This window comes from Clarias gariepinus, chromosome 2 (assembly GCF_024256425.1).
Source record: "Clarias gariepinus isolate MV-2021 ecotype Netherlands chromosome 2, CGAR_prim_01v2, whole genome shotgun sequence".
In the NCBI taxonomy this organism is placed as follows: Eukaryota; Metazoa; Chordata; class Actinopteri; order Siluriformes; family Clariidae; genus Clarias; species Clarias gariepinus.
The window spans coordinates 38,426,093-38,438,708 of record NC_071101.1 but is presented as its reverse complement, the minus strand read 5'-3'; the positions used below and the strand labels follow the sequence as shown (position 1 = coordinate 38,438,708).

At 38.9% G+C, this 12,616-nt stretch overlaps 1 protein-coding gene across 4 annotated transcripts in view; it reads left to right on the top strand.

Moving 5' to 3' along the window:
• The window catches only part of LOC128510495 (rho-associated protein kinase 2-like), a 48,565-nt gene extending 37,873 nt beyond the window's left edge, over positions 1-10,692 (top strand). Inside the window, exons 25-34 of one of the 4 annotated variants that reach the window (XM_053482840.1) lie at positions 1,097-1,285; positions 1,407-1,578; positions 1,798-1,998; positions 3,287-3,354; positions 3,461-3,549; positions 3,970-4,048; positions 4,874-5,135; positions 6,165-6,423; positions 8,302-8,380; positions 10,064-10,692. In XM_053482840.1, coding sequence (XP_053338815.1) covers positions 1,097-1,285; positions 1,407-1,578; positions 1,798-1,998; positions 3,287-3,354; positions 3,461-3,549; positions 3,970-4,048; positions 4,874-5,135; positions 6,165-6,423; positions 8,302-8,335 — 1,353 coding nt within the window. In that variant the 3' untranslated portion in view covers positions 8,336-8,380; positions 10,064-10,692. Of the gene's footprint in view, positions 1-1,096; positions 1,286-1,406; positions 1,579-1,797; positions 1,999-3,286; positions 3,355-3,460; positions 3,550-3,969; positions 4,049-4,873; positions 5,136-6,164; positions 6,424-8,301; positions 8,381-8,673; positions 9,153-10,063 lie in introns of those variants that run through there. The other 3 variants (XM_053482848.1, XM_053482865.1, XM_053482855.1) reach the window with 3 other exon arrangements.
• The last annotated feature ends 1,924 nt before the right edge of the window (positions 10,693-12,616 follow it).

Sequence of the window (12,616 nt, the reverse complement as noted above, 5' to 3'; positions counted from 1 at the left end):
TAGATTCTTGAGTTTCCTTGTATGTAATCTGGAAAAACCAGGAGATTTGGTTGTAGATACTTATTTTTGTATTTATTTTGGGCAATAAAAAAAGGGAAATTGTTTCATTTGCAAAAAGCCTTGTTTGCTTTTCTCGTGATAACACACTGCATGCCATTTTGACACATCTGTTTAAAGAAATCATATACCCCTAACATTAAAACCACCTCACACGGTTTGGGCTCCGTTTGTGCCTCCGATGTCACCATTTCTAGCAGGTTTTATCTACGAGAACTGAAACAGGTTTGACAGTCAGGAGTGGGTACTTGAGTGGGTAGACAATGCTTGGAAAAACTTACCAGCTCATTTCCTTTTGTGTAAAAATGCACAATGTGTGCCACCTGAGACTGCTGATGCATTTTTAAACAGCAAAGGCTAATTTTAATTAGTATTGACTTTAACAAATCCACTACGGAAGGAAATAAATGGCATTAAAGTAAAAACATACAAATTATTTATAAATGCATCTTTGCTTTATAGCATTTCCTTGCATTTGTCTAAAACCCTTGAACAGTACTGTATTCCACAAAAAAAATATTTTATTAATTTAAATATTACTCTTGCCTACAGTATGTCAGTATGCTAGCTAAATTTTTATTTTCCCATAGAAGTAACATAGGGTTTTGATCATGATGTTGGCTCCCTAGCAATATCACCTTGCACCTCCAGGGTCCGGGTTCGATTCCCACCTCGGGAACAAATACAGTGGTCACCATTGTTCTTCACGGTCCCTAGTTGGACTACAGAGGCTCCTAGATGGATAGGTGTTGGCCCTCTAGGTGCCACAATGAAATGTCATGATCCAAATCAATTCAGTTTGTAATTAGATACCTGCTGTCCTGTGCTGTTTTCATATTTTTTCTTTTATAGGGAGCTTGTGGCTCATATACTGTACATACAGAGAAAAACATTTCAGTTCTTGAAAGTCGCTATCTCATTAGTTATTCCAAGGATCACCTGCGTTCAGATCTACCTTGCTGGAATTTGTATGTGGCATGTCGCACAATAATTGTGTTGTTTAATGCTTGGATTAATGCTTTACTCTGCTACCATTTAGGCCGTTAACAAGCTAGCCGAGATAATGAACAAGAAGGATGCGCCGCGGGGCGTCCACAATGCCGACGACAGCACTCTGAGAAGAAAAGAGAAGGAGAACAGGAAGTTGCAGCTGGAGTTGCGCTCTGAGCGAGACAAGCTCAACAGTACCATCATCAAATACCAGAAGGAGATCAGTGAGATGCAGGCCGTAAGTGTTAAATTGGTGCATATTACCAACAGCGCCATTTCCTGTGGTACAGTGTGTCCCTTTGGTTTTTGAATTAATTTCTATACTGCTGTCGTTCTCTTTGTGCGTGTTCTGGTCGTAGATGATATCAGAAGAGTCGCAGATGCGACTGGAACTTCAGATGGCTGTAGACAGCAAGGACAGCGATATTGAGCGTCTGCGGAGTCAGATCACTTCACTTAGCATCCATTCCTTAGACACAACTAGCATCAGCAGTATGGGCAATGAGCAAGACATTGATGAGCCTTACCCAGGTACAGTAGCAACCAAAACACACACACAGACAAAATAAGGATGACTGATGATCCACACTTCCCTTTCTCCTTGTTCAACTAGCTTCCTCTTTGTATCTATCCATCCTATACCTTCTGCCTTGCACCACTGAACCTCTGATTATGACAATTTTCTTGTTTCTTTTTTTTCTAACTGACACATTCTCGACCCCTTCCCCTGTCACCATGGTCGCACGGCAGTGCGCATCACACAAACACAAACCTCAGAGTCCATGTCGTTTTCATACCAGCGAAGCTCCAAGCGGGTGTGTATCGACACCCGGCCAAACCTCAACTGCCCCCTGTTCTCTTCTGAGTCTGAGGAAGAGGACGATGAGGAACAGAGGGGTCAGCATCAGCTGGCTTTGCCTTATGAGAGGCCAAAGGACGTTGGGGCTGCAGGTGACCCTGCATGGAGTTGTGCACATGTGTGTTCACTCGCATTAAATGCCTTTAAGATTACGTCCAGTCACCTTGACTAACAACCAGAACTATGGGAACAGATTTGTGTCCAAGTATTTTGAATAATGTGGCGTATTAGATATATTATACACTTCCTGGCCAAAAGAATTATTTATTATAATAATTTATTAAGAAGCATCAAGCAAGAAAACAACTAAGGAGATTATAGGAATTATTGGTCTGTCACCTTCAGAGAAGATACATGGTCAGAACAAAAATCATGAATGACTGTAAACAGAGTTCACTGAAATGCTTTGTGATGTTGCATCATGAGGCTTACCAGAGTAAAAGGGTTCAGTTTGGTAAAAAAAAAAGTAATAAGTCCAGATTGACCCTATTCTAGAGCGATGGGCGTGTCAGGGTAAGAAGGGAAGTGCTTGAAGCGATGCACCCATCATGCATAGCACCAAGTGTACACGCCTCTGGAGGCAGCAGTGTTATGATCTGGTGTTGCTTCAGTCGGTCAGGTCTAGACTCAGCAATAAAAAGAAGTCAGCTGACGACCTGAATGTACTGAATGACCAAAGTATCACATCTATGGAGTTTTTCTTCTCTAATGGCACTAATTGTAAAAGAGTGGTTCTGGGAGCATGAGGAATCACTTTCACCCATGTGACCTGGCCACCACTTTGCGTGCCGTAAGCAAAGCTAAAGGTGGACGGATGAAATAGAAGTGTGTGCAATTTTATTTTGGCCAGGCGGTGTATGTAATGTTAGTAGTGCTAGCTGTCTCACTTGCTAGGTCTTATTTTATACCCCTACATGTCAGACATCAGTGGTTATTAAAATACATACACATACACACTACACTGTAATGAGTTGAGGCTGTCGCTGATTCCTTTTATGTCAGTTGATCCTACATAGTGTGAGCCACTGCTATTTTGTGTGTGTGTTTAAAGCACATAAAAACTGGAATACGCTACTAACGTGAAATGCTTTCCTTCACACTATTCTTGAGCTCATGCGATATACTGTAGCGCTTTGCTAAATAGCTTCATCATTGAGATCTGTGATGGATATTAGATTTTAGCCCTCGTATTTAATTTCATAACCAGCAATCATGACAAATCTTCTCCCATAAACTTGAGATTCACAATAACCTGCCCGACTGAAAACCTTCACAGGTGTGTTTCTAACTCAGCGTGGGATTGAGTGCGAGTGTGAGATGATCTTTGCCACTGCTTCCTGTTATGATTCATGAACACATCATTTTTCTTGTCCACAACAGATACCAGTCTGGAGGGTTGGCTGTCTCTTCCAAGCAAAAACACCAAGAGGTTTGGATGGGATAGGAAGGTAAAACAAGAACGCATAAACATCTTAACCATATACCTATTTATATTTTTCCTCAATCTGTCTGTAGATGTGTTATGCATGTGTACACGTCATCTGTGCTCTGTAGTATGTGGTGATGAGCAGCAAGAAGATCCTGTTCTATGACTCAGAGGAAGAACGTGACCAGGCCAAACCGTTTATGATACTGGACATCGAGTGAGTCTAAACGCATCTCCTTTACATGAATATAAATACCAGGTCCATGATGGAATGATTAATATTTTTATGTCCGTATCATTTATTTCTTCATTAGAACAGGAGAGTTATAGCAATAGAAAAAATTAACCTATAGAGGCTCTATAGCAAATAGAAAAAAAACATGACACTGTGACACATTCAGTGGTTAAGAAATTAAAATTATGACAAAAAAAATGTATGACGATAATTTTTTTTCTTGAATAATAAATCAAGCAAAACTATTGAAACTGTGTGCCACACAGCTGTATTATGTTTTCGTGTATTTAGCATGAACTTGCATCTCACTCATAACGACTAAATCTGCCATTTATCATTTTATTTTATCACAAATAGACTGGATATTGTTCCATTTAAACAATTCCTTTTGTTTTATCTCAGTAAACTCTTCCATGTACGGCCTGTGACACAAACAGATGTGTACCGTGCGGATATCAGAGAGATCCCTCGTATTTTCCAGGTATTGTGTGACATTTTATGCTCTAGCACAAGATGGTTTTGTTTGGTTTGAACAAGTTGGCCTAACTAAAGTTTTTGAGCTGAATTTGCTATCGGATCTACACGAATGCAGATTCATTACAGCCGCTCGAGAGCTCGGTAACGGCTCCTTACTGCCTCTTTCATGGCTCGGTGTGAATTCTGTCGTGAGAAATTATATATAACGTTAGAAATTTTTAATTAGTTTGATTAAGTTCATAAGTTTGATGTCAAATAATTTGCCATATTGCAATATTGATCACTAAAATGTATGTGGTTTGGTCATTTCATTTTATTCAAAACTTTGGAAAATAGGAATAAAATTTCTTTCATACATTTTAACATCATTATAATATTTACACATCAAGTTTCGTCCTGTAGTTGGTCACAAGTCCAAGTCTACTGTAGGACTTCATCAAAGGTGAAAGGTCATCACTGAGGATAAAATGAGGCATGGACATTGCCATCATTGGTCAGGGGTCCTGGTGGAGGAAAGTTGATGGTACCATCCTCTATGCGCTCCTTCAGCTCACCGTCATTAAAACAGCTGAGCATCTGACATATGTCCCATTCCTCCAGTGTCTATAGGACAAGTTTGTTTCATATCGTGAGCGGGAGACACAGCGGGAGAGGTCGCTAGCAAATTCGTGCCAAATTCGAGTGTAAATGGGGGGGGTATAAATTGGCTGATGATTATATGTATGTTTTTACCATGTCTACAGTTTGTTTGCTTATATAAATGCTTGTTTCCATTAGATTGACTTCCTTGTCTGTCTCCTTCTTATCTCTCATGCCTTTTCTCTCTTAGATCCTCTATGCAAACGAGGGCGAGAGTAAGAATCAGGAACCAGGTGTGGAGCTTTCAGTTGCCGAGAGGTCATCCTACATTCCTCACAAAGGCCATGAGCTTGTGCCCACACTCTACCACTTTCCTTCCAACTGTGACGCATGTGCCCGACCCCTCTGGAACGTCTTCAAGCCCCCTCCAGCTCTGGAGTGCCGTCGCTGCCACGCCAAATGCCACAAAGACCACCTAGACCTCAAGGAGGAAGTGCTTGCACCCTGCAAAGGTCAGGAGATCGTGCTAGACTATGTTTTAAAAAGATTGAATCAGTCAAACTCCATACATCGGTGTACATACAGTATGTGCAAAAATGTGCAAAAGCCGTCCATGTTGGTTTATCAGAAAGTAGTGCAGGAAGTAGTAGTAGTGCTACGGGTCTTTCATGGTGATCCTGGTTTTCTTTTGACATTTTTGGTGTAATTGTCCCCCATCATAGAAAGACCGGTGTTTCAGACAGATTTCACTATATTTCACTGAGGATGTTGGTTAAATAAGGAGAGTGTCCTCACTGGTTCACTCTTCAGCCTCCGGAAAAAGTGATGGGCCTTCAGGGGGATACAGAAAGTGTTTTGGGACCAAGATTTGCAATTGGGAGTGTTGAATGGTTTGGTCTGGATGTATAGTGATGGATATCCACTTTGGCTTTGGAGTCTTTAATGTGTGCCATGACCAGCTTTATCATTATTGATGTATTTCATTATTAGGGTTAGTGATAATGGTCACATAGGGATAATGGTCAGTCTGAAACTGTAAAGGATTCTGAAACAGGGATGATGATTGTTGGTTGATTTGAAACATGAAGCTACTTTGGCCTGGGCAAGTGATGAGTTAAAGATCAGGTCATCTACCCTTAAATGCACATTCACAATCTGTAATGTGGGCCAGCATCCTTATATGGTTTAACCCTCTACAATTGTGCTGTACAAGTGTACAATAACTCTTTACCTAGAAGAAGGGTACTCTTGGTGGCTGATGTGATGGACGAGTCAGAGCCAACATGAAGAGAACCCTTGTAACTCCATGCACGTGCTCCGTGCTTACCACTAAGTCAGCCTTGTGTTATTTCATGGTTTTAAAATGTCCAGTATTGTTCTAGAATGTAGGAAACACCTAACTACACAAAAACATTTAAATAGAAGGTGTATCCAAACTTTTAACTGGTATTGTATATGGGTAAAAAAAAGTGATGGCTCAGCCAGTACAATTTGAAATTGATTTTGTATTTGTAATTAAATCCTGTTCCTTGTTTTTGCAGTGAACTTTGGCACGGCTAAAGAGCTGCTGCTGCTGGCCAGTTCCTCGTCTGAGCAGCAGAAGTGGATCGGCCGTCTGCTCAAGAAAATCCCGCGCAAGCCTCGTACTCAGAGTGGATCACCTCCTGTAGATCCTCCGCTCGGGTTGCTGCCATCACCGCTTCCCTCACCACGTCTCTCTCCACGAAACTCGCCCAAACTCTCCTCTAGAGGAGCCATGAGAGTGCACAGTAAATCCCAACCACCCCCGAGCAAGCCCAGGTGAGTGTGTATACCGAATAAACAGTTTATGTAACAGTTAATAATAATCAGTTCGTATTTACAAACTTTATTGTATTTTTTTTTTAGATTACTTTTATTATACATTTGCAAAATTTACTGTTGGTCACATTCATTAATCTGGATTGTGTGTGCTGATGAAACATTGTCTCTGAGCCTCGCTTTTGTGAAAGTATTGTCAAATAGAGGGTTGAACTCATACAAGTTTTAAACAATAATAATCAATAATAACAACAACAAAACATAATAAGTAACAAATCAGCTTTGTAGCATTAAAGTCTTAATCAGACTTTCTTCTGCTTTCTTCTTGGATGTGTATCATCTAAACAAATATTTTAGACCCTAATTTCATTCATCTGCTTAATAACGCTTGGCTGGATGCTTTACCTTCACACACACACACACACACACACACACACACACACACACACACACACACACAAAGAAAAAAAAAGGCAGATCCTCACCACATCGCCTTATTAAACCAACATCGAAAAAATCTAATATTTACTTTTTCATGTAGAGTGATATTTCCTCTGAATTCCAAATGTGTAATCTGAAAAAGGAGATGTGAGTCATCTAGCAGATTTGCCAAGAAAGAAAAAGCTACACTTGATATCATTACTGGAACTCATGATGGGGTGTCAGTATTTAAAGCACTGATCACGGAACCCAAAACTGTTTGGATGAACATTGTGTTATTTAGACATATTCGATTGTTGTAGCTGAAGATAATAGTAGATTTTTTTAAATATTGGTAAAATATGTATGTATAGTATAACAGATAGAGTATAGAGCAAGACGGTTTGTTATACAGTGCCATGCAAAGTATTTATTGGGCATGTTACAACCACAACAGTAAATATAATTTTTATCATATAATTTTCCTTTCACTTACCAATTATTTGCCACTTTGTGTTGGTCTATCATATACAATCCCAATAAAAGACATTTTTTACAAATAAAAAGCTAATAAGCAGTCTGCTTTACTTTAATACCCCCAACTAAAATCCAGTGGAACCATTTGCCTTCAGGAGTCACCTAATTAGTGAAGGTCCTTAAATAATGTCTTGGTAGGTTTGCAGTTGTGTCTTACTCTTTAATTTTTTGATAATGGAGATAAACAGCACTCCGTGAGATGTTCTCCATAATCTTGGGATCATTTTTATAACCTATCCCTGCTATAAGCTTCTCCATAGCTTTATCCCTGATCTGTCTTGGGTGTTCCTTGGGCTTCATGATGCTGTTTGTTCTAACAAAAACAGAACAGCGGTATTTATGCTGAGATTAAATGACACACAGGTGCACTCCATTTACTAATTAGGCGACTTCTGAAGACAATTGGTTCAACATGATTTTATGTAAAGGGTATCAGAGTAAAGGAGGCGAAATAAATACATATGCACGCCACACTTTTCCAATTTTTATTCGTAGAAAAAAATTTTTAAACCATCTATCATTTTCCTTCCACTTTACAATTATGTGCCAATTTGTGTTGGTCCAACACCTATCCAAATCTCAATAAAATACATTCACGTTTGTGGTTGTAATGTGAAAAAATGTGGAAAAGTTCAAGGGGTATGAATACTTTTGCATGCAGACCACTCTAAATATCAGTGATCGAGAAGTCATTGTAATCTGGTTTAAATTAGATTATTTAGTATCGATCTATATTGGGTGGTCCGCTGTGGCGACCCCTTGACGGGAGCAGCAAAAGGACAACAACATATAGACAGAAGAATCTTTTCTTTCCTCCAGATGTGTAGAGATGTTCTGGCTTGAAATCCAATCGGCAAAATGTACATGCGTTCAAATCAGTGCAATCTGATTTCCTTTTTGTGCTCCGAACCTCCTTTATAGCACTGGCCCCATGATCCGAATCATTCTCCACTGACCTCTTCACCTTTCCCCTGTGGCGCTGTGTTTGTGTGTATGGACAGTAAGTATGCTGTGCCCTGCAGCGCCACCTGGCTGTCTGTTCTTCTCCGTGGTCTTAACACATGCAAGCGAAGTGCGAGAATTTAATTCACTAACATTGCCAACAAACACTGGGCTGCAGATAGTAAATAAAACATAATCTGCATTAATTCAAACAATACACCAGTCCTAACCAACATCTTTAGTCTTTCATTTATAAAATGACTTTTGTAATGCAGCAAAAGACACCTTTTGATAAGGGTTTGCAAAGACAGATGAAGTTGCATAACTCAAGTGCCCCTACTCCTATTCCAGCGGGATAGAGTTTGACCTGAAGGCCTGGGCATGGGCTCTTCATGATGCTGATGATGATGATGATGATGATGTGTTTGACTTCTGAAGATGTGGGAGACTGCAGGGTAACCACTATGTCTGGTTAACCGCGTGTTACTGTACATAGTGGCTTAAAGTTTGGTGTGTTTGTCCTGTGGCACATTTACATGTGTACAGAATGGGTTAACCTAAAACTGTGTCCTGATTGAGTTTTTGGTATACTAATAAGGTTAATTGGTCTTGAGCATATATTAAAGGAATAAGCCAGTGAACTTTAACGTAATGTCTGAAAGTTCGTGAAAAGAAATTTTTAATTTTTTAATGAGCATAGAGAAAAGTAAGGATAACAAAGGAGAAAACCTGTTTTATTCACGATGGAACTCTAGGCCAGTTTTTTGAGAAAGAGCTAATCATTTATGAGTCACATACAAGAGGCGTTCAAGTCAAAGCGGGATTGTGCAGAATAACAGAACACATAATCTGCTGCTACACTAATGCACTTATCCAAGTGTTTCACTAGTGCCTTTTAAACTAGAAGTTCACCTTGGCTGGGATCGTCAATGACAGACATCTTCAAAACGTTTTCACCATTCAAAAGCTTTAATCATCGGCGTCTGATCGGCCTATTGCTCTTAAAAGTTTATATCAAACGGTTTTACGCCTTCATAAGAGATTTTATCGCAAGTCCCGGTTTGACCCCATATTTGTAAATGATCCTTTCAGAGATAGACAGTTTGAGTTAACATGAAAATTACAAAATCTATAAATATAGAATTACACTCTACTACGTTGCTCCAGTAATTAAAAGTTGAATGAAGAGTTTAAATTGTCTCAGCTTCATTTTAAGACCATTGAGTGTAATACATACTGTTGGTGTGTATGACGTCTAAAGCATTATCGGCTTACTGTAGCTGCCTGTAGCTGAAATTCAAGCTAATAACATTTGATGTTTAAACATTTGATATTTTATACAAAACTATTATCTTGTGTGAGCTGTTTTTAAATCGCAAACTGAGCCATCAATTAAATTCAATTAGTTGAATTGACTGACAAAAGCATAATTAACTGTGCAACCATTTTAATCTCAGAGGTCTACTAAGTACAGTGAAATGTCTAAAATTATTTTCCATGGTAGTCACTTAAACACTATACAAATGGCTTATAAACATCTGGATTATTCCTTAAATGTGCTTTTTGTAAAAGTTTGGTTACAGCAGTGCAAGCGTGTTCGTGTGCATGCGTGTGAGCGCACATTGCATTTGATGCATGTCTCTGGGACGTTCATTTCCACTCTGCACTGTTTTCATACAGCATGCTACCGTTGTAACTCATCATAATCAACAACCTAAATGATTTCTTTCTGCTTTCACAGCTAACCCTGATGGAGAGCGGCTTGGACTCGCCATAATGTAGCAGATGCTGCAGTACAACAGACATTACAGAAAACCAAGGACATGACATAGGTGTTGTAGACACACTGTCTATTAACACTCCGGAAGATGTGACATTTTAAAGCAATATCATCACAGTGTGAAAGTCTTTTAAAGTATTAAGACATGTTACGTTCGGTTATACAGTATGTCTGCTCGAGTGGGTGTATGTCTGTGTGTGTGTGTGTCTATAATTAGTCATATGTAACAATGTATTGGTTTGTTCACATATGAAGGATTAATGTAGGGGAGACACTCATGCAGTTTGCTGTAAAAGCTACATTTTTACCATTTAAAAGTTATTTAATGCTTTATAAAGAGCTGTGGTTTATATTTGAAAGAAGATAATTAGCAAAGCGTGATCTCGTTGTGTTTTAATGATGCGTTCTACTGCACAGGTTTGCTTTGTGTTGTCGGTTTGTAACTGGAACTACGTACAGATTAGAAAATGCAATGCGGTGGTCCAAACAATATTCTTTATCCCATTATACAAAGGAAAAAATGCCCACGGAATAAACAGCTAAATACCAGTAGGCAGAATTTACTAGAAAAAAATAAACAGTGGAATTATGAGGTCGTCTTGTCATTTGTTGATCGCACATACAAACGCATAAGCAGTGTATCAGTAAAGAGCGCAGGTGTTAAGTTAAAAAGTACTACATTTCAGTTTTACTTTACAAACATGGGTGTGTTTTGTTCTAATCACTTTTAATTCGCAACAAACTCTAAACAGATCAAATTCATCTCTTTTGAACTTGAGACAAAGAATTTCACTTAAATTGTCTCTCAATTATCTGATTGTTTTGTCTTCTATCCATCCATTATCTATAAAACTTGAGGCCTGAAGCCTATCCCAGGGAAACCAGCGAACAAGGTGGGGAACCAACCCATCGCAAGGAACAAACTACTGTTCATTTCGTCAGCTATGTTCAATTTTAGTCATAGTCACGGGAAAAATGTCCTGATTAGTTTTTATCATATTTAATCAAATGCTATATTTGTTTAGTTAAGTTATAGTCGACTATAAGTCTGGACATTTTCGTCTATTTTTAGTCAGAGGAACTCTTAAGCATTTTCATCGTGAAACGAAAACGTAACATTTAAGCAATAAGATTATTATTATTAAGTAACCCTGCAGTCAATCTAGGCTAGCCAAAACCATTTAAAAAGTTTTTTTTACAAAATTATTATCTTAACATTTTAACATTTACAATGTAAGATGTTTTCATCCAATCATATTTATTTTAAACCATCACAACAACTGCTGCATGTCCATATTTTTTTAACTACAAAACAATATAAGCAGTATGGACAATACAAACTTTTCCTTTTTTTAATATGAATTTACACACTTGGACTGTTGTAGGGATAGCTCCTATGGGTCACAATCATCTGCTAACCTAGTAGGTTAATATGTTTCTCAAAGGTGTAACTATAAATGAAAATTAAATATATTACAACACAGTTATGTTAACATATGGTAACCTGATTAGCACAGAGAGGCTGTAAGACTGGGTCGTTTTTATGTTATGCCTTGATGTGTCTCTTCAGGTCTCTGGTATTTTTCCCAGCGGTTGTGTGTCCCCACTGTTTCCCCTCCGACATCGTCTTTTCTCTTTCGCCTGAGTAATAATGCTGTGATGACGAACAGGTAAAGTTGACTAAGCTTGTAACATCCCGCTGCTCGTGCTGTAATTAGACTGTGGGAGGAAACCAGAGTACCTAGAGGAAACCCACCAGACACAGGGAGAACATGGAGACTACACGCACACTGGAGGTGTGAGGCGTCAGTACTAAACACTGATAAATCATAAATGTGTGCGCTTGGAATATAAGCTATAGAAACAGAGCTGGGTCATAATTAGAAAACTATATAAACTGCCTATCTTTTTTTTTTTATATGAACTGGATTTTTTTTTACCTAGGGTTATGTAGGTGAACATACTGTATGGTGAATGTGACTAACATCAAATTTAACTTCAAAGTGAATTATCTAACTGCTTCTAGGTTATAGAAGTGATAATTATTTTATTACAGAATACATTTATTGGTTGGCTTAGTGGTATGCACTCTCGCCTTGTACCTCCAGGGTCGGGGTTTGATTCCAGCCTCAGCCGAATCTGTGTGCGTGGAGTTTGCATGTTCTCTTAAATGAGAATAAATACAATGGTATTTGCCTTTGGCCTCAACGGATTTAGTTGGACTACAGAGGTTCCTACATGAATGAATGGGTTAACATGGTGGCATAACGTAATTGCTGCAGATTTGTCAGCTGAACTGGCGTTATGTGAATCTCCCGTTCTGCCACACCTCTGAGGTACTCGACTGGATTGAGATCTGGTGATGAAGGCCACTTTAGTACAGAGAAATCATTGTCATGTTCAAAAAGCCAGTTTGAGATGATTTTAGTTTTGTGACATGGTGTGAAAAAATCTCACACCACACACCATTACATCACCACCACTATGCTGATCTGTTGATACAAGGCAGTATGG